Source organism: Enhydra lutris, unplaced genomic scaffold (genome assembly GCF_002288905.1).
Source record: "Enhydra lutris kenyoni isolate GAN:26980312 unplaced genomic scaffold, ASM228890v2 scaffoldscaffold3, whole genome shotgun sequence".
Lineage (NCBI taxonomy): Eukaryota > Metazoa > Chordata > Mammalia > Carnivora > Mustelidae > Enhydra > Enhydra lutris.
The window spans coordinates 58365688-58388570 of NW_019154087.1; the positions used below are offsets into that span (position 1 = coordinate 58365688).

General features: G+C 36.5%; 1 protein-coding gene across 4 annotated transcripts in view; it reads right to left on the reverse strand.

Annotated features, from left to right (window-relative positions):
• Nucleotides 1-8804, reverse strand: part of LOC111156516 (SPARC/osteonectin, cwcv and kazal like domains proteoglycan 3) — a 476005-nt gene extending 467201 nt beyond the window's left edge. For all 4 annotated transcript variants that reach the window (XM_022517490.1, XM_022517482.1, XM_022517474.1 and 1 more), the window contains exon 1: nucleotides 8616-8804. In XM_022517490.1, coding sequence (XP_022373198.1) covers nucleotides 8616-8804 — 189 coding nt within the window. The remainder of the gene's footprint in view (nucleotides 1-8615) is intronic.
• Nucleotides 8805-22883: the final 14079 nt, after the last annotated feature.

The following is a 22883-nucleotide window of genomic DNA, read 5'->3' on the forward strand; positions in this document are numbered from 1 at the left end:
CTTAGATGAATGAAACAGACATAGTTGTTACCAATATTTTCCTCCTCGTGTCTGGCTTTCCCTTCTTCCTTTTACTGTTAATTCTTTCCCATTAGAGATGACATTCCATAGCCCCCCATTCAGCGAGGTATAGCTATGTCACTGAGTTGAGGTCTGTGAGATACACACATAAGTCATGTGTGACAACGTCCTGGTAAGTTCTAGGGTAAGGTGCATTGACCTTCTCTTCAATCTTTCCTGCTGGATAGGAAATGACAATTGATGATAGAAAATACTGATAGAGTGACCCTGGAAGTTCAGATCTGGACTGTTCATTTTGACAAGCTCACTTCAACCATCACCTGGTTGGGAAATAAAATTCTATCTTAATTCAGGCATGTTGATTCAGAGCCCCCGTTTTGCAAGAACTTAACCTATCTCTGACTAATGCATTGGCAATTATAGGTGAGGCAGAAGTCAAAGACATAAATCTGGACTATCTGTAAAATATCTGGATTCAGCCATACAACCATTAAATGAAGTGCAGCGGTTGAAAAAGGGGGAAGATACTGGTTTTTAACATAACTTAGTAGGCAGCAAAAAATATTTAAAAACCTTAGAGCAAAAAATTATGTGGTCAAAGAGAAACTATAGGAAAAGAATCGGATGAACTGGCAGAGGGAGTGCCAAGATGCATATAATTCCCATCTACTGTTATCACTCTAAAATTGAACATGACAGTTTTGGCACAGTGCTTTCATTTTAGTGCATTTTGAAACTTATGGACTAAACCAGTTTTGTACTTGAAACCTTATATTTTATATAAAATTAAATTTTCATTTACATTACAGAACTGGGCTGGCAGTGGTCAGAAATGGAAATGGTCAATAAAAAGCAATACAGTTCTAAAAGCCTTTACTTAATGACTGTGCAGATGGCAATACACATTAAATATAATGTTCCTGTATTTATTAAATATTTTTCCAATGTTAACTCTAAGCCTTCACTGTGCTAATGCTAGGTGAACTATAGGATTTTTTTTTTAAGATTTATTTATTTACTTACTTATTGGGAAAGCATGAACGGGAGGGGTGGAGGGAAAGGGAGACAATCTCAAGCAGACCCCACACTGAGCACTAAGCATGACACAGGGCTTTAACTCACAACTCTGAGATCACATCCTGAGCAGAAAACAAGGGTTGGATGCTTAACCAACTGCACCCTAGCACCCCTGAACTGTAGGTTTTTTGAGGGGGAAGAGACTACCATCTGTAACTGTAAAGAGTTCAGCATCTAATAAGGAGAAGAATCTGTAAACTAGGGGAGGTAGAACGAGTAGAAAAAAAAAATGAAAGAATTTTCATAAGTGGGGAAAATACAAGTAAATACTCCAAGAACTTATAGCATAAAAGAGTCACAGACCTGATTTCAGATATATATATCTATATCTATATATAATATAATATAATAAAATAATTCTAGCCCAGATCATGAAAACTAAAGTTGCATAAGAATATAAAATGTTATTCTGAGTCAGAATCATGAGATCTGAAAGCAGTCTTACCGTAGTCTTATTGTAAAAGTAGGAAAAAAGATGTTTCATAGCAATATACGATGTTCTTTTGGTATATTAGGTAAAAAGCTGAAGTGTGTAATCACAAGCAAGCTGACTTCTCTTAAGAACCAGAAAGGCATGTGGTGACCACACATATAATAGCAAAGGAGATTATGCTTGCATTTGTGAGATGCAGAAAGCTAAACTAGGGAGAAACAAAACAAAACAAAACAAAACATGTCTTAACAACATTTTAGAGGGAGTGCCTATTTTCTTTTTTTTTTTTTTTTAGATTTTTTTAAGATTTTTTGTTTATTTATTTGACAGAGAGAGAAAGAGATCACACGTAGGCAGAGAGGCAGGCAGAGAGGGAGGGGGAAGCAGGCTCCCTGCTCAGCAGAGAGTCCAATGTAGGGCTTGATCCCAGGACCCTGAGATCATGACCTGAGTCGAAGGCAGAGGCTTAACCCACTGAGCCACTCAGGCGCCCCCGAGGGAGTGCCTATTTTCTAATTAGCATGTAAACAATTTTTATAATACGAGATATATCACTTTGGTTTCCTGATAATTTAATCTGTTACTTATTTGAAGACAAACACATACAAAATATATATATATATAATACATACATATTTATGCATAAACCTATATATACATGCATATAAATGTATATATATATATATATATACATATCATATATATATATATATCACAAAGTAATTTACTTCTTATTCTATTTGGTTATACTTTCCTAATAATTCACTAGAAGTTAAGAGAGCTGGAGAGTTAAAAGTACTTCCCTATAATTTCTATCTGTTAGAATGAACCCAAGGCAAATTGACTAAATTTTGTACTCAATTCAGATGGGGTCTGACAATGTGATAGCAGTTCTACCTGACAGTCCCTTCCCAGAAATGAGTAGATGAGTGGGCATTCTCTGACCTGCTTTTCTCATGTGACATCTGACTTGACAAAATCAATCTTAACTGGTGAGTTTGGTAGTGGTGGTCATGGTGGTGGGGGGGTGGGTTAAGAAATAGGTAGTGGAGGTTGTACCACACCTTTCTTTAACTAGGACTCAGATGTCACAGATTGGGGTTAGACCACTGTATGGGGCTAACCCTTTGCTGCTGTAGTAACTCACTCACTCCAGAATCTTCAAAGACTACTTATTGCTTCTCTATAGTCAATTGCCTCTTTCTTGATTGAGTCCTCTAGTGATTTAAACAATATGAATACTAGTCAAATATAAAAAAAAATCACCTGCTACAGTCTTTACTGGGTCTGATTTGCAAATACATATACTATATACACTATACACACTTTCATGGATTTGTAAGCATAGTGTGGCCCATAGTCATCAATAGATCGAAGGAGAAAAAAAGATCAAAATAAGAAAGGAAAAACACTTGTGGGAATGCAACAGATTGACTGTGAAGAATTACCAAGGACAGCCTATGTGCTCAAGTATGATAAAATATAGGTAATGGTTACCACAGTTCAAAATATTGTTTCATGGTAAGAAACACTAAAAATGTACTTTTCAAAATCAGAATTAGATATTCATTATTGAGAAAGTGTTCCTGAACAGAGAGAATAGTGGTTTGATTTGTTCAGTTTCTCTAATTATTAATAATTATTTTTTACATATTGTTGAAAAGTAAAGTAGTAAAATTTCCCTTCCTGCTATTAGCACATCCTAAAGGTAATCACTTCATAATATATATGAATATGAAATCATCACACTGCACAACTTAAATATCTACAATTTTGTCAATTATATCTCAAGTAAGAAAATTATTCTTAATGTACTACAAAGGAGAAGCCCTCATGCTAAAGGTATGCTGACTGCTTAGGTAATACAACCAGGGTGCATCATAAATCTAAGGAAAGTACTGAGAAAGTATTAAAGATTATGTTTGAATCTCCATGCCTTTTAAAGTAATGAAATACTTTACTTGCAGTAGGCATAGAAACCAACTGTTCATTTACTAACTAATAGCAGTGAAAGTTGATAGACTCTCAGGGGGCTTTACTCCTCTGTAGCCTAAGTGGCAGGAGATATCCCCCCCATCAGCCATTTACCTCTCAAAAAATCTGTATACTCTACTAAGATGAAACCTCAACTCAAATGAGAAAAGGAAATAAAAAGAAAAAAAAAAGGTTAAGAAAGGTTATCGTACTATCCAATATATCCAAATCAGGCATTTTAAAATTCAACTTCTAATTTGAGGGCCGCTGAGACGCCTAAGTCTGTACTTTACATTTTCACAACACTTAACATGCCCTTTAAGGTTGATTTTTTAAAAGTCAAATTATAAGACTTTTTTTTAATTGTTTTCAGTATATCTAAAGGGTATTAAAAATTAGTTAAGGAATAAGTGCAAACTGAAGTTGATTATGGGTTTTGCAAGAAGAATGGCAAGCATCTCTTGAAACAATGTTCAAAATGACCCCCAGGTTGTCATTTGTCTATTTTGTAAGATGATGAGGCTGTGGTTATGATTTTCTCCAATGGTCTTTTTTTTTTTTTTAAGATTTTTATTTATTTATTTAATAGACACAAATCACAAGTAGGCAGAGAGACCGGCAGAGAGAGGAGGAAGCAGGCTCCCGGCAGAGCAGAGAGCCCGACGTGGGGCTCGATCCCAGGACCCTGAGATCATGACCTGAGCTGAAGGCAGAGGCTTTAACCCACTGAGCCACCCAGGTGCCCCTCCAATAGTCTTTTTTTAGAGGAGTTTAGGTTCACAGAGAAATTGGGAGGACGGTACAGAGATTTCCCGTATACCCCATGCCACCATAAAAGCATAAACTCCCCATTAGGAATGTTCCCTACCAGAGTGCTCCATTTGTTACAGTAGATGAATCTACACTGAAACCTCATAATTACTCAAAGTCTATAGTTTACCTTAGAGTTCATTCTTGGGATGTATTTTCTATGGGTTTGAGCGAAGGTATAATGATATGTATCAAGCATTATACAAACACACGGAGTATTTTCACTGCCCCAAAAATCTTCTGTGCTGTACCTGTTCATCCCTTCTCCCACCCTCTACCTCCACTCCCAGGTATTTTTATTGAACAATAAATTTAATCAGAAGCATTTGAATGTCAGCGGATGGGTACAGTTCTGATTTTATTACATGAGTTATTTGAAATTAGCATGGCCATCATTGCCATGTACACTTTTATTATACTGCTTCCAACATACAGTATCTTTTTTTTGGCATTTTTAATTACAATATGTACTTCGGAGAAGTCATAGTAGTTGAGATTGATAAAGGCATTATATCATTTATTATCAATTACTTCATTGGTTTCCAAATTCCATATTTATTTATTACATGATTAAGGGTATAATTGAATTGACTTATAAAACACAAATATTTGAAATATGCAATATATAGACCACTTGATTCAGAAGCTAATCACTTTTTTTCTTATAATGATCTAGATTTTCAATTCTCCTCATAGGCATTTATACATGTAAGAATGGAGTGAAGGAATTCCTTACACCTGCTCTTGGTAAAGGTAGTATCCCACAATTGTCCCACTGGGGAATCTGGTGTTCTTGATTTTATCACTGCTCACCAGAACTAAAAAGGTAGTAAATGTAATGTAACCAGTGTATCTATTAAATATATCTTGTTGAAAGTTTTTTGTTTGTTTATTTTATTTTAAAAATCATAAAATTTGGGGCACCTGGGTGGCTCAGTGGGTTAAGCCTCTGCTTTCGGCTCAGGTCATGATCTCAGGATCCTGGGATAGAGGCCCGCATCAGGCTCTCTGCTCAGCAGGGAGCCTGTTTCCCCCTCTCTCTCTGCCTGCCTCTCTGCCTACCTGTGATCTTTCTCTCTGTCAAATAAATAAATAAAATCTTTAAAAAAAAATCATAAAATTATACTCTGAACATAACATTCTGGATCTATCTACTATACTTACTTTTAAATGAGTTGACTTCTCTATATCTTTAAGTTAAAATTTTATTTTTCCTAAGATGTAGCAGTTAGAATGTCCACAGGACTTTTTATACTAATTTGCAAAAGGACAGGTTTTCTGTGTATATACTGACATTCTGTACATTTTAAAGGGCAACAAAACTTTGTTCAAAGAGCATTGTTAGTATAAAGTGGTCAGAATTATTTGAAGTTTCTTCTGTGTTAAGTTTGGCTTTGGTTTAATTATTTCTCTGTGATTTATATTGAGGAAATTGAGAAAATGAGTCATCAATGGCAGTATTTCCTATGTTCACCTACTCTTACATAATACTTCCTTTCCATGATCCTGATTCCTAAAGCTTTATTATACATAGTATATAGTTATATATTTAAATTGCATATAGTATATAAAAAGTACATCTATCTTAAAACCATTCAGTTAAAATATAATGATGGATTGCATTTTCAAATATTATTCAAAATAGTTTTCAAATATAATTGAAAAGAAGATATAGTTTAAACTTTCATTAAGGAATTACTTGTAAAATAATATTGCTTGTGTAAAATAGTCACACTATTTAAGAAAAGTAAAGGCTAATTCTAGTCTTGGTTATGCTTAGGTATTTCTAACCTTTTTGTAAATAAAATTAACTATGTCTTTAGGAGAGAAAAGTAGACATAAGTACTTCAGTTAAATTATTTCTAAAAGAAGAGATTGATATCTTTGTTTCCTTGTCTTTGTATAAACTAAGTATTGAAATCCATTACTTAAGATATCAATGCTGATGCAGAACATTTAAGGGTAGATTCATGCAGCGCAAACACTTCAAGCAATGCCTCATCACCTTGGGCTTCCAGATGAAAATGAAAAAAAAAAAATAATATCTTAAAAAATACAGAATAAAAAAAAAGCTAATGATTCCCAAGAAGGGAAAAACAATCTGTACATTAGCAGTGAGGTGAATGGTCTAAATACAGATTCTGCATTCTGAGTTGAGATGTCACACTATCACCAGACATTTTGTCATGTTAAGAATAAGCAACAGGTGGTTAAAAGGGTGGAAAAAAATAACACTTATCTTCTCCATGCCCTCCAAAAGCTATCTTTACAAAAACATAATTATCTTAATAAGTGGTACTGCTAAAACCTGATATAATTTTTAAATAGATAAGTTATTATATTTTCATTATTACATGTCCTTCAAAACAGATTTGCTAAAAATATTTCAGTAAATCCTTTACTTAAATTTAACATATACTTTTAATGGTCCCCCCCACCCCGCCCTGCACCAGAGATCAACTAAGGATAACTGAAAGTACTATAACAATAAAATGATCTATTCTGTGTCTGTATAAGCTGGATGAATGATTCCTGGAATATTTAATTATTTCAGGCAACTCACCTTGCCTCCATAGTTTTAATCAAACACACTTACAAACTGCTCAAGCATAACTGGTTGCCTTTAAAAATGCAATAAAGGAATTTGAATAAAGTCAGAGTACAGGAGGATTGAAGGCTTAATATATATTTTGGGGAAGAAAGCCCAACATTTATTTTAAAAGATTTTCAAGCAGTCATCAATAAATAAAATGTCATTATGTGAAGCACTGTTTAAATAATGACAAAATCTTCAATATTTTTTTTTTCCAAATGAGGATATGATAAGCAGAAATCCTTCTCCAGGATTTCTTCTCGTTTGCTTGCTTGTTTTTTTGATTGTATTCAATATTAGCATAAACTTAAAAAAATGTGTAAAGGATTTTTGGTTAACACTAAAATGATTTGAAGCTTTGATCGTAAAGCATGTAAGACAGAGTCCTCCATTAAGTATTATCATTATCATTACCATTTTTCACCCCTGTACCCATGCCTAGTATCTATGAGTTACATCTAATTTTGAAGTAAAAATCAGCGTCTCTTCAGGAATCCCTCTGCCAGAAAGAGCTACGTGTTTTGCCTCTTCAGTTGACTCATGTGAGGGGTGTTGGGTGCAGGGGATAGAGGAGCCAAGATGAAAACTAATCTAAGCTTCCATTTATTTTCCCAAATCGTGACAGTGTGAGCTGATGAAAGAAGTTAACTCATGTCTACGTAGGGCAGTGCAGATGGACTCCACGAGAAATTCTCTCAAATGTCACCATAAAGGTTGGCAGGGTGTCTGTGAATCACTCTCGCTTCCTCTCGGGCCTCTCGGGTTTTAAAAGGTGGCCTGGGGGGTGGGGGCGGTAATCAGGTGCCCGGGCCGCCACCTCGCTGGGACAGCCAAGTTGAGAGCTGGGAAGTGAACCGCGCTTCTCTGGCCGGCAGCTCTTCCCTGGCTCTATTCAGATCAGGTGGGAAAAATGACTGGAAGTCGCCTCCGCCGACTCCAAGGCAAACAAACGTCTCAACACCTGCTTCGTTCTTAATAACCCTTGAGGACACACCCCGAGGGAGTCTACAGTTTAACCCTTTCAGAGCCACCCCCTACGGAAGTCCCCCCGCCACGACCCCCTCACCGGGCGGATTTTCCGGCAGGGATGCAATCCGGAATAAAACCGTATCGAATGCGTTACAAACATGCTCTGTGTTAAAGTTAATGCAGGAGCACAAATCTGATCAGCAATTTGATGGGATCAAGCGCAGTTCAACTTCTGCCCGCTGGTGCGCCCAAACCACCTCCCACCCCTGGGAGAGCCGGCATTTAGAAATCTTACATCTTTCTCCCTCCTCCCTCAAATTCCTTAATGGACCATTAGTAACGGGATCGATCCTAGTTGCTTGAGTGGCAATCCATCGCAAAGGCGCATCTGCCGTGTTTACTACTGCCAGAAACACCATTCAAAAGTTGAGAAGGTAGAGCCAGCACTTTGGAAACCTTTGGGGGCCGAGGGAGGTGGGGAGGTACGCGGGAGGCGAGGAGGCAGGAGGGCACCTGGTGAGATCTGAACTCCGGGGCAGCCAGCAAGCAGCCTCTCCCGAGCACTAGCCGGGAGGGGTCATCGTCACCGCCAACTTCCCCCACCCCGAGCGCCGCCGGGCTCCCCGCGCCCCGGTGCTCGGAAAATCGAGCCCGCCGCCCACCCGCCCGCAGCCGCCGCGGCCCCCGCCTGGGAGCAGCGCGCTCTTGCGTCCGGGGATGGGGGTGCGCAGCACTTACGTCTCGGAATTTGTTCCACTGTCCGACTTCCTTGTCATACTGAGAGATCGTGGTGAGCCATTGTTTATCGTCCAGAAAATTACCGCCGTCCGACCGCCCCCCGGCCGCAGCCACCGCCGCCGCAGCGGCGAGAGCCTGACTGCACCAAGCGGCTGCATATACACACAATACGGCTGACACCTTGAGCATCTGGGAAAGGAGACACAACCGGGGGCGGAGAGGGGGGCAGTGTCAAACAAGGGGTAAGAAGACCGGGAAACCCGGGAATACATGCATCAGCGACGACAGGGGTAGAGGGAGGAGGAGACAAGCAGGGACGGGGTGCCCCCTCCCCGGAGGTTTTACCCCCAAACCCGGGCGCTCACACACGCGCAGACCCGCAGACCCGGAGGAGGAGAGGGGGTATAAGGGAGGAAGCCCCAGCTGCAGCACCCTGCGCGGGCAGAAGAATGCTTCCAGGCACATCACCTTGTTGTGAGCTTGCACTGAGCTCGCAGCTCCTGCTGGAAACGCAGCCCGGCTCTGCCAACTCGCCGCTTTCAGGAGCTGCTGCACGCGCCGCTGTCTGGAGCGGTCCACTCAGCTCTCTGCGCCAGGCGCGCTCCCCGCATCTCCACCTCCCCCCGCGCGCTCTTCTCTCGTTTACTCCCCTGGCTTCACCCCTCCCTCCCCCAGCTCCCTTTTTTATTTTTTTCCTCTCCCTTTCCCACGTCCTCCTATCCCACCTTCCTCTCTCTGGATCTGAGCTGCAGTCGAGTCCGGATGCGACGCTCGGCTGAAGGCAGAGGATGCGGTAGCTGCTCGGCTAGGAATCCTTATCTGCTTTATAACCTCTCCCCTCCAGAAGAGGTTCTCATGTTCGCGAGACTGCCTGAACATTCTCTCTGCTCCTGGACTGATTTAACACAAAATAGCTGTAACTCTCTTAGTTGTCTCTGGTCTGCGATTTCGAAGCTGGTCACTCAGACGTGGGAAATGAGATCTGAAGAAAACTTCATGCATAGCCAAGTCACGAATCCCTTGGAGTTTTAAGTCCTGTAAACCTCTTGGACTGAGCTCCACCCTAAGACAGAGCCATATCTGTAGGGTCTTGGGAGATGCTTAATGCTGAAAATTAAGAATGTTTGAGTGAATTCTGGATTATAACATAGTGCAGACTTTCACGTTAAAGAGTGGAAGTTCTTTTCTTTTCGACAGAGAATCATTACTAGGTAGGAAGTTTGAGTACACCTAAATTTTCCGCAGCCATAGATAATTTCCCCTTAAAAACTCCTTGACGACTGTATTTTATGCTCTAAGACCAGAATCAAAAACTTTAAAGCCCTAATCTATGTCTCCCTACTGAAAAAATGGAAGAAGAGCATTTTCGAGACAGAACACTAATTTTGCTCTCCATACCTCCATTTATGACAAAATACTTGGCTTTTCATTGTTTCTCCACATATTCAGAATAAGCTGGAAGGAAACCAATAATTAGCCCCCTGTAAACAGAGTCTGATGAAGAGAATCTCTCCCAAAGACTGGAAGGATTTAGGTGAAGTGAATATTATATGTAAATCAGGAGATCTATGGAGGCTAAAAGACCACAATAAGACTATGCATCTCTGAATTTATTAGAGGTTATTTCAGCTAAAACTGTATCTCCCAAAGCTATGACCTTTGAAAATTTTATGTAGTTTCCAAAACTTTGAGGAGATACTTAAATAGCAGCAATACCTTCCACTTCTATTTTCTATTTCGATCTCATATAACATTTGTGTAACACTTTTCAAACTATATTAAAATAGGAATCAAAAAGCATGATTAATATTGATTTCTATCTTTTGTAAATATAGGACTTAAAATGAATATATAAAACATAAATGAAAGGGAAAAAAGATATTTTCCTCAAATGCCACTCTTTCCACTCTGATGATGGGGGAGAAAACGAGAATCTACAAGTGCAATCCATAGACACCCTGATTGATGTAAACTCACATTAAATAACTTTAGAAACACTGATGTATACTAATTCTCCAATTATGTTTATTTCAGTTTTGTCACAGCTGGCTATGTCATATATTTCAGGATATTCTGAAGCACTGTCTTGCTTAGGACATCCTTTAGACAACCATTGGTAGGTCCACCCTCCACTAACCCCTCTTTCTGTTCCCTATCCATCAACCCCCTATATACCTATATTCACCTCTCTACCATAAAATTTAAAGTATTTTACTCTCAATTCAATGAGAATCTTTTAACATGTTTAAAAACCTCATTCCTTTTTAAATTTAAATCTAATGGAAAAAGCACAAAAATTATGCCTTAAATGAAACTATGATGCACAGAAGAAGTTACAATTGTTAAATTGAAAATTACCTTCTAGTCTTTGTAAATTAATTTTTAAAAATTTAAAAAATGTTTTAAAAAGATGTATTTTATTTGCTCAAAAATATTTGATGGGGGGGGTGCCTGGGTGGCTCAGTGGGTTAAGCCTCTGCCTTCCTCGCAGGTCATGATCCCAGAGTCCTGGGATCAAGCCCCCCCCCACCCTGCATCGGGCTCACTGCTCAGCAGGGAGCCTGCTTCCCCCCTCTATCTCTGCCTGCTGCTCTGCCTGCTTGTAATCTCTGTCTGTCAAATAAATAAATAAAAATCTTTAAATAAAAAAAAATTGATGAGGGATGAGGCTCTAACACTCCTCCACGCCCCAGTGTTATCATCGGTTATACATTTTAACATAAATACATACTTACCCCCCAAATGCATCTATTTCACTGCTGACACTAACATGTTCATAGAATCTCTTCGCATCTAGCTTTCACCGCTTGTTCTTATTTTGGGAGAAAAGCCTCTAATAGTGTATCAAACTCCACATCTGAGGGTAGAGCAGGATTTACCAACAAACTGCAAGTTTGAAATGCTGTAAATCACAAGAAATAGATTGAGTGCATTTGTGCTGGTCAGCTATGGTTCAGTTCATCTACTTTTACTGGCAGAGCTCCTTAAACCTTTACCATGCTTCTAAAGCCATGCCGTTGTTGCTGGGCAAGTTAGTAGTGAGAATAAAAGTCTACTAAGTGTGACGGTTTGATGTATTAATCACAGGGAATTCTCCTTTCAGTTTCTCCATATAACTGAATGTTTGGGTCTTCAAAGAGCCTACTTTCAAAATTTAAATAATCCTGAGAGAATTCACACTTCAGTTAACACCTTGGTTATCAGTTAACACCTCAATGGAGATTAATTGAAAACTTGTGGAGAGCAAAACACAGCAGGGAAGAATACAGGAAGAGTATTAAGTGGGAGGTAATATATGGAAGGGGTAGTTAGGAACCTTACAAGTCAAAGTAGATTGGCACAGAGGGGAGTAATTCACTGACTGCTACCCGGTTTTACTGAGAACTTTCATGGGAAATGGAAAAGCTAAAAAAGAAAAAAATACGAAATGGAGTGGGGTGTCTGTGGTGGGCAGAATAAGACACTGACACCAGAAGTAAGTAGACAGAGTTTGGTTTTGTGTTTCTGATCACGCTTTACAAAATTGAAACTCACAGCAAGACACAGATATTCAGATTCCCAGTCCCTTTTCTGTCACTTCTGTCACTTCATGCCAAATAATTACATTATAAAAAGCCAACATTAAGGCCAGTCCAAGCTTGAACCTTACCTCTATATTTGTTTCCTTCACCTTTTAACTCTTCTTCTGCTAAACATTAAGTTAATCAATTAACAAACATCTATTATCAAATATGTGCAAAATATTGTACTAGAAATAATTTTTATATTAAATCTGTTTCTTCTCTAGGTTTACTTACCCTTGTTTTAAGATCTGCTATAGTCTAGAACAATAAATACTAGGTATATGGTGACAAGGGGTCCATTTATAACCATCTTTGAGATTGGGATCTATGAAGACCTTAATGGAACTCCATATCTTTAAGTCCCCCCCCCCACACACTCCCCCTTTAGTTGCTTTAGTAAGTTATCTTTCTTTCATAGCTGCTATAAAAGTGTTACTCCTAACTATCCTGAGGCTGTACAGAATAGTTCAAATCATTTCATCTTCCATGTGCTAGGTACTTTACATCCGTGCTACCCTTTATTCCTCACAGTTTGCTCAGGATACCATAGTTAGTAAACACAAAGGAAGGATTTTTGAGGGCCTATGAAGTCGTCGAAAAAGATGATGCTTTTAAGTTTTCTTTCTATATATAGAAACTTCTCTGTTTGGATCTTTTGCTTACGTTCTTCCGTTCCACTGCCCCCATATCCTTCCTCTCCCACTTGTTGTGCATTCATTTAACTTTATTTCAGTAAGAGTGAAGACTCATCTCTTGGTAGTCAAAGAAAGAAGAGATGGTTAAATCAGGGAGCTTGCTAAGCTAAGACAGAAGTCACTCTACTTTAACTCTGAGTAGCTTAGTCCCTGACTCAAATGACCTTGTCCACTCAGACCTCCAGTCTCAACAAAAGCAAGCCTGAAACCCAGCAGGCAGTCTACCTGGTTGGCTGAGAAGAAAATAAACCAGGCTGCCTCCTTCTTCTTATGCCAGTGAAACAAATGTTTGCCTTTCCTTTATAGCCAGCTGGTGAAGATAAGGAGAGATGGGCAGTAAGGGGCTGTGTAGAATATATGTAGTCACCAGAAGTTTTGGTTAAATGATAGATGAGTTATCCTAAAAGCACAATTTGGCTATGTCGAAATATTTCATTACAAGATAAGAGAAACAATACTTGATCTATAAAAGTCAGCCATCTAAGAGTGGTGCCTTATGTCAAATCCAAGAACTTGAGCTCATGAGCTATGAGCTTGAATACAGCATATGAAAGACAAAAAAAAAAAAAAATTGAAGCAAAACTCTGGGTATTAAAATTTCAGAAGGAAATTAAAGACCTGCCAAAATCATCATAAAAACATATCAGAAAAGAGCATTCTGTGTCCTCATTTTGGAATTTTATTTAATGAAACCTTAGATGTCTTATACATCATCTGTGCTTGATTTAATAGAAAATAGCAGTAATTACTAAGATTTGCATTAGGGGCATCAAAAGTAAACAATTTTTTTTAAAAACTAGAATGGAATTGTTAGAATACTATATAGTCTTTGTTTTTTGTTTGTTTTCAGAGACCAACCTCACTTAAGCTAACAGAAGATACCAGATATCTGATTTGATAAACAGGCCCACTTATGATTTATCTTAATCTAAAACATTTGGTAGATAAACAGACTTAAAAGCTGTAATGAATATGGGAAGCACATCAATCAGTTCAATTACTGTAATTCTTAAGAAGGCATTTTTCAACATTTAAACCAGAGGGTGAATCTGATTAAATTAATTGATTACTAAGTAGATGGTACTGGAAAGTATCCAATAAGGCAATTAAAATTTGTTTTTACTTTATATTGAAATATATTTCTTGACTATTTTAAGGAAAAATATAAACGTATTATATTATAAATTATATTAATTATATATACAAGATACTGACACAAAATGGTTAAAATAAAATGTACAAGAGTATTTAAACAGTAAACTCTACATACATGTTCAGAAATACACGTATTCTTATAGTTATGAAATTTTAAAATCTGCAAGTTAAAAGACTTTTAAGAATACCTCTGCTCTTGAGACAAATACAGGCATGAATTTTTACAAATTGGTTTGACCTGCAGATTTATTAATATAGCAACCTTTATATAAGAATGTATGTTGAATCAGAATGTTTTTTAGGCTGGTAGAGTATTAGCTATAGTTATAGTTTCTAAATCATGATATACAAAGAATCTTTTATGTTTATCTTTGTGAATTTTTGTTTAGTTATTTTTAGCTGACTAGTGCAAAACAGGCTTTACATATCATTCTTCATTATATTAGTATTGGTTACCTATTTTCAGAGGATAAAAAGTATCCCAAGTGATATTGCAAATCCTTGATACTTAGTTCTGTCCTCTTGGATAAATGGGAATTTCTCTCTATGAGAAGGAGCTGTATTAAAAAAGAGAATGTTATGATTACTGTTCATATGTATGTGTCAAGCATCCCATACTCTACAGGATTGCTGAAAGTAAAGAACATATTTAGTGAAAATTTATTTTACTTTTTTAATATTTTATTTATTTGACAGAGATCACAAGTAGGCAGAGAGGCAGGCAGAGAGAGAGAGAGGAGGAAGCAAGCCTCTTGCTAAGCAGAGAGCCCGATGTGGGACTTGATCCCAGGACCCCGGGATCATGACGTGAGCTGAAGGCAGAGGCCTTAACCCACTGAGCCACCCAGACTCACTATTTAGTGAAAATTTAAACAACAACATGAAACAATTTATAAGTAATACAAGTTTTTCCTCTCTTAAAGTTAAAAAGCTATTCTCTAGCTATTTACCTTAAAAATATTTATTGATTGCTCTCTAAATGTTAAGCAATATGCTTGGAAGTGGATGCAAATGACATTTCCAATAAGAGTTAGTATCCAAATACATAAAGCGCTTATAAACATCAATACTCCCAAAATTAATAATCCGATTAACAAAATGGGCAGAACACGTGAACAGCCATTTCTCCACAGAAGACATTCAGATAGCCGATGGAAACATGAAAAGATGCTCGTCAGTTATCATCAGAAAAATGCAAATTGAAACTACAATGAGGTATCACCTCACACCCATCAGAATGGCTAGAATCAAAAACACAAAAAACAACAGGTATGGCAAGGTTGTGGAGAAAAAAGAACACTCATGCATGTACTATAGGTGGGAATGCAAACTGGTGCACCCAGTGTGGAAGACAGCATAGAGTTTCCTCAAAATGTTAAAAATGGAACTACTTTATGATCCAGCAATCACTGGGTACTTAGCCAAAGAATTTAAGAACACTAATTCAAGGGATACATGCACCCCTATGTTTATAGCAGGATTATTTACAATAGCCACGATATGGAAGCAGCCCAACTGTCCATTGGCTGATGAGCAGATGAAGATGTGTGTGTGTGTGTGTGTATAGATAGATAGACATAAATATATAGATATAGATACTATTCAGCCATAAAAAGAATGTAATCTTGCCATTTGTAATGACACAGATGGAGTTAGAGAGCATAATGTTTAGTAAAATAAGTCAGTCAGAGGAGGAAAAATACAATATGATTTCACACATACATGGAATTTAAGAAAAAACCGAATAAGCAACGGGGAAAAAATAAGAGAGAGAAACAAATCAAGAAACAGACTCTTAATTATAGAGAACAAACTGATGGGCATCAGAGGGAAGGTGGGCAGGGGGATGATTTAAATAGATGATGAGCACAGAGTGATGTATGGAAGTGAAAGTTGAATGGAAGTTGAATTACTATACAATACACCTGAACCTAATATAATATGAATGGTAACTAATTGGAATTAAATTTTTTTAAAAATTAAAAAAATATATATAAATATTTTTAAATAAATTATAAAAATGTTAGTTGAGAGCTGCTTTAAAAAAAAAAAAGCCACATCTTCCTGCCAAGAATGGCAAGGAAAGCAATAAAAGACCATGGTTATTTATCTTGGAATATCATTCATTAAATTGATATAATTCCTTTCTTTTTTTCTTTGAAGAGCTCAGATTCTGAATCTGTGCTTGATATATCTTTGGTCTTATTACATGGGCGATGAGAATAAAATGTGTGAAAAATAAAACTTCTCTAATGACAAAAAATATATATATATGAATAAGCTGCTGCATGATACCATTCCACAAGAATTCAGATTGTTTCTGGAGAGAAAACACAACAATTAATAATTTAACTAGATTGAATGTTAGGATAGGAATTATGTCAATCAGGTCCTTTCCTAAACCCAAACCAGGACACTAAAATGTGAACTGTGATATATAAACAAAAAGTTTAGAGATAGGCTTAATCTCAGACAAATAGTTCAAACAAAACTATTGAAGACCACCTTTCTCCATCATGAGCCAGCTTAATAACATGAAACTCCACCTCATCAAATTCATGTTTGTTCATGGTGTTAAAGAATGCTCAGGCACTTAGAAACCTCACATACTAGGGGTGCCTAGGTAGCACAGTTGGTTAGGCATCAGACTCCTGGTTTTGGCTCAGGTCATGTCTCAGGGTCATAATCTCAGGGTTGTGATCTCAGGGTAGTGATCTCAGGGTAGTGAGATTGAGCTCTCTGTGTGGCTCTGTGCTGAGCAGAGTCTGCTAAAATTTCTCCCTCCTTCTTCCTTTGTCACTCCCCTCCTCACATACACTCTCTCTCTCAAAAGTAAATAAATCTTAAAAAAAAATGAAGGAAATCTCACATCCTTATATTAGAGATCTAGGGAAAGGGAGAGATTCTCTTCCTATATCTCCTACACAAGCAAAGGGGAGCTTCCCCCACCCCCTTAGAAGCTTCAACATTTGCTTCTTTGAATCACATTAATTTTGACTTGGTTGCATACTCAATCCTGAAAAAATGCCCATGCCAAGGAGGATCTAAGGTCCCAAAAATAATAGGAGTAGTGATACACAGCAGTCCCTATCAAATCTTTGATTTGTGAGGTGGGGAGTGACTAGTTCCCTGAAGGAGGGAAGGTCAGAGCATTGTTTTATAAATGGGCAGCAAATGTAACATATTTACATCAAAGATTTGCAGGGTATACTGTGGGAGCAAAGAAATAGGCAATTTAAGGGATAAGACTTATTAATCTTGAGGAATGACTTATTAGCCAGGAGACGTGTGATATGAATATCATGCCTTTTAGAGAAAAGAACACAGGTAAAATTAGAGAACTGTGGAAGTGCTGATCATGTTATTAGATATTTTATTCCACATCAAAGAATCACTATTATTAGTCACAAATAGAGTGGACAATGATATCTAGAAAAATATCAAAACAAAATATATTCTTTTAAAATACATGCTGAAAGTGTATTTCAAGATAATTTCAATAATATAAAATTCTTCACTTAGCTGCATATAGTACTTTCCAGTGCTCACAGATACACAGATATTTCTCCTGTGAATCAAGAAAACACCTTTCTTATTTTTTAGAACATGAAGAAATAAAACATAACACATCAATAATGCACCTCCCCTTTTTTTTTCTTTTGTAGGAAAATTTTTTGCTCTTTTTTTTTTGAAATAAGCAACATTAATTAAAAAGATTTGCTGTACTAATAATGAAGCTCTGAATTGCAATCAACAATACAGCCCAATTTGATTCAGGTTGTACTTTGAATTGAGAGTTGAGATATTTTTATTAACACATTTTTTTCCTTTTGGGAGCTTTTTAAATTACAAATTTAATTTCTTTAATAGCATAGGACTAACTATTCAGTTTTTATATTTCATTATGATTGTTTCGGTAGTTGGTGGTTTTTAAGGAATTGATAAATATCTTTTAAATTGTCAAATATATGAGTATAAAGTATTTTTTTGTTGTTCTCCTATTACCCTTTTAGTGGATGCAGGACATGTAGTTATAGCCTTGATACTATGATTTGTGTCCTCTTCCCATTTTTGTCAGTCTTGCTAGAGATTTATAATTTTGAATGATTTTTGAAGAAATTACTTTTGTTTCATTTATTTTCTCTATTTTTGTTTTCAATTTTATTGATTTCTCTTCTTCACTATTTCCTTCCTTCTACTTATTTGAGTTTATTTTGCTAATTTCTTTTTCTAATTTCTTAAGAAAGGAGATTAGATTATTAATTTAAGAACATTCTTCCTTCCTAAGTATTTAATGGTATTAATTTTCCTCTCTGCACTACTTTAGCTGCATCTCACATATTTTAATATGTTGTGTTCATTTCCATTCAGTTCTATGCATAGTTTATTTCCTTTTAAACTTCCTCTTTGACTCAGATATTGTTTATAAGTATATTGCTCAATTTCTAAACATTTGGAGATTTTCCTATTCTTTTTCTGCTAATAATTTCTGGTTTTACTCCATATTATCAGAGAAGATACTCTATATGATTTTAGGTCTTTTAAACTTGTTGAGGCTTATTTTATGACCAAAGGTTTAGTCTATCTTGGTTTCTCTAGATATTACAATATACATATTTAACTTATGATAGTCTACTAATATGGAAGTCTTATCTCTTGTATATTTTATCTCAACAATGTATAGAAACCTTATTTCCATTTAGGTCCAAATACTCTCTCTACTTTTCAAATATAATTGTCTTAAGGATTTCATCCACATACATAGGAAACAACTTAGGTGATATTACAATTTTGCTACAACCATCAAATATGATTTAGGAAATGCGTGAGGAAAAAATAAATCTCTTGAGTTTACTACTTTTAGCCCAAATTCCAATGTTCTTATTTCTTTCTGAAGTCACAAGACTTCTTTTATTATCTTTTTATTTCTCTTTAGAAAACTTTCTTTAGCCATAATTCAAAGATTCTAGTGAAATTTCCTTTTAGTTTTCTTTCATCTGGGAATGTCTCTATTTCATATTCATTCCTGAAGTATTATTTCACCAGCTGTAGAATTCACGACTGACAGTTCTTTTCCTTCAGCACTTAAAAATTGTCATTATCAAAAAAAAAAAATTGTCATTATCGTCTGTCCTCCATGGTTCAGAAGTCCACTGTCATGTGAATTGTTCTGTGTAAGTAGTGTTGTCTCTCAAGCCAATTTTAAACTTTCCTCCCTCTCTTTCTTTCTTTCTTTTTTTCTTTCTTTCTTTCTTATTTCTTTCTTTCTTGTGTTCATGGATTTAATTTCTTTAGCTATATTATATTTAATGGTAACTCAGTCTCTTGAATCTGTAGGTATGTGTCTTTCACCATATTTGGGGAAAATTCATCCATTATTTCTTCAAGTAGCTATGTTGTCAGTGTCTCCTTCTCTTTTTCTTTAATGCAAATAAATGAATGTTAGTTCTTCTGTTATTGTTCCGCAGGTCACTAAGAGTCTAATTTTTTGTCAATTTTCTGATATTCAGATTAAGTAAATTCAAATGATGTTTTCACCAATTCTCAAGTTCATTGATTCTATTCTCTGTCATCTTCGCTCTACTATTGAGCCCATCTAGTGAGTTTTTAATTTCAGTTATTACAGTTTTCAGTTATATAATTCTCATATTTCTATGTAGTTCTTCTTATAATTTCTATTTCCTTGATCTTCTATTTTCTCATTTGTTTCAAAAGGATTTGTAAAGGATTTGTAATTGTTTGTCAAAGCAATTTTAGGCTGTCATAATCCTTGTCAGATAGTTCAAGCAACTGATTTATCTTGTGATTGGTATCTGTTAAATGTCTTTCTCATTTTGGATATTATGTTATGATGGATTACAATTTAAATTTTAAGTAAACTATTCTCTGTTAAGCGATAGCCACAGTGTTAGGTAGGTGTATAAATTCAACTTCTCATTTGGACACTGCCAAAACAACTACTTGAAAAATGGGGCACTAACTCATACTCACACTGCCTCTACGTGTGGTTGGGTTGGAAACTCAGCTTCTGCTAATATCTTCCAAGCAAAAGGGAAATTTCTCACTGCCTCTGAGTTTGGGATGTGGGGGATGGAAATAAGAGAAGTAGTTGAGTTCCATGCTGGACTCTTATGACATTTGTATAGAAATGAGTAGAAGGCTAACTGATACTTCTCTGTTCCTGTTAAGATGGAAGCTCAGCTACCCTGGAATCCACTGACACCAAGGAGGTGCTGATTAGCTCAGACTCACACTTCCTTGCCCAATCTCTCAATGTCTGTGGAGGGTAAAGCCCAGCACCACAGTGAAACTGAAGGGTTGCCATTTATATATTGAAACATGTTTGGCTGGAATAGGGCAGTTATTGCCAACAATATATTCAGTTATTAGGCCACCCTTTTCAAGTCCTTTGGCTTGAGAAAATAAGATATTTGGGTGAGTTTTTGTCTGTTCCTAGTTAGAGACTTCTATAGTGCCTTGACTGGATATATGAACAGCAATAAGGAAGGAACCCAGACGACTCATCTTTATGTTCTTTCCCGAGTCTTGTGTCCCTAGGCAATCTACCTTCTAATTTCCAACTCTCAGAGTCTTCTTAAGCTTATTTTTGGAGATATGTTCATGGTTTTTTCAGTTGTAAGAAAGAGGCATTGGGAGGAATGGGGCTTCCCCCTCTTCAGAACTAGAAGTCTCTTAATTATTTTTTAATAATTAATTTATTGGCTCTCTGAACAGAGAATATTGGTTGCCTACACTAACATCCACTTTCATTACCCCTCTTTGTAACAAAACCTGAAAGGTTAGCGAGGCAAATTGTCACAAATAATAAAAGATTATGTTTTTCAGCCTCCTTTGCAGCTGAGGGAGCAACAGAGTTCTAGCCATCAAAGCCTAAATAGAAGCATTTCCTGAGACTTCCTTGAAATTTCCTTAAAAGGTAAAGGGCACACAATTCTGCCAAGTATTCTTTTTCCTGCTGTTAAAATAAAGGCCTGGATGACTAGAGAGATCCATGAGCCATCTTGATCTTCAGAATGCAAGTCAGTTGTGGAAGATGGCAGAACAAAAAGATGAGAATGGTGGTTTTAAAATATATCTGCAAATGTTTTGGTCTTAGTGACTCACATCTTACAAATAGACCATGGAAGGATTGGTGCTATATGACTTCTGAGGCTAGATAATGAAAAGAATAATTTCCTTCTGGCTCCCTGGCTCACTCTGCCTGTCTCTTTCTGTCTTATTATCTACTTTATGAGAAGCTAGCCACCAAGAGGTGAGAATACTGAAGAGGTTTTCATAGAGAAGAACTGAGGCTCCTTGCAATTAGCTATGACCAATTTTCCAGGCTTAGGAGTGAGCCACCTTGAAAGCAGATGCTCTAGCCCCAGTTAAGCTTTGGAATGATTGTAGTTCTGTCCAAGATTTTGATTGCAACTTCGTAAGGGTCTCTGAGCCTGAACTGGCTAGTCAGCTGCTCTTGAGTTCTTGATTTACAGAAAGTATGAGAAGTAATAAATATTTCTTGTTTGACTGGAAGAACCAAGCTTCAAGGAGGCTATACAAGCAAGTTTCCAGCTTCTGTCATAGATAGGCAGGACTCCTAGAAAAGCTCCTCAAACAGAAAGTTGTTAAAAAACTATCATAAAATATGACAAATATCCTCCACATTTAGCATGAGGATCCAAGATACTACCTTAGAGATTATATTTAGAGTGATGATATGACAGTTTTTTAGTTATTGCATGAGGTCAGGGCGTAGCTGGAAAAATATTTGGTTAAAAGATATTTGTAGGGAAAACTTGTGAAGTGGTAAGTCATACCTTTGACATAGTGTGTTTTCTGAAAAATGGAAAGAATTCCTCATGAAATTGTGAGAGATTAATTATGAATTGTATAAATTATAAGACATTGACTCTAAAAATGTAAAACTTAGGGTTGAGGAGGGATGTGTTATAAAATATAGGAAATACTTAACACTTTTGAAATGTGGATTCTGGAAAAAGAAAGATACAAGTCCAGTCTCGTTGTTTAATGGATGAGAAGTTGAAGTTCAGAGAATAACTTTTATCCCAATGGTAAAGTTGATTAGGAACAGAATCCCTCAGGTGGTATATCCTTTCTGATAATGACATAACAGAAAAAGCTTAGACAGAATTTGTTTAGTCATGATAGATTAAGTTTATGCACTTACAAGACCAGTGCTCTAACCCCTGAGCTATAGGGCCTCATAAGTTTATGCACTTATCTCTGACTCTTTAGGAAGTCTCAAAGATGATAATAAAAGAATAAACATATTATAAGTGATTTGCACAAAAAAGAACAGAAAAGAGAAGAGAGAAAACTGTACAGGTCAACAATTTTGTGAATCAGTGAAATAGTAAGCCTGGAATATTAATTTAGGGTCTTTGAATTTTATAGTCTATGGATAGTCCATTACATTAAAAAGAAGTCATACTGTAAATAACCTTCTTTTAAGAGGAGTTCTGTTTTCAGGTGTGTCTGCTATTATGTGTGGAAGTCAACGATTTCTTGGGCCTCCTTCCTTTTTTTATAACTAGAGAATTAGATTAAGCAATGTATTTTCAAATAATAACTAAGAAATAAGTTTTATATTTCATGAAATATGTTTTAGAGTATGCACACAGTATATATACTTATATATACATACCTAGGCACGTTTCACAAAACACACCTTTACTGCATTGATAACACAATTCATATTACCTTGATATTTTCTATATTATTCCTTCCAGTTGTATTTCATTTTGTTAAAGCAGAGATGACTATATAAATTTCATTACTCACTAATGGGTTTGACATGCAATTTTAAAAACACTAAGCTGGCTTTTTTTTTT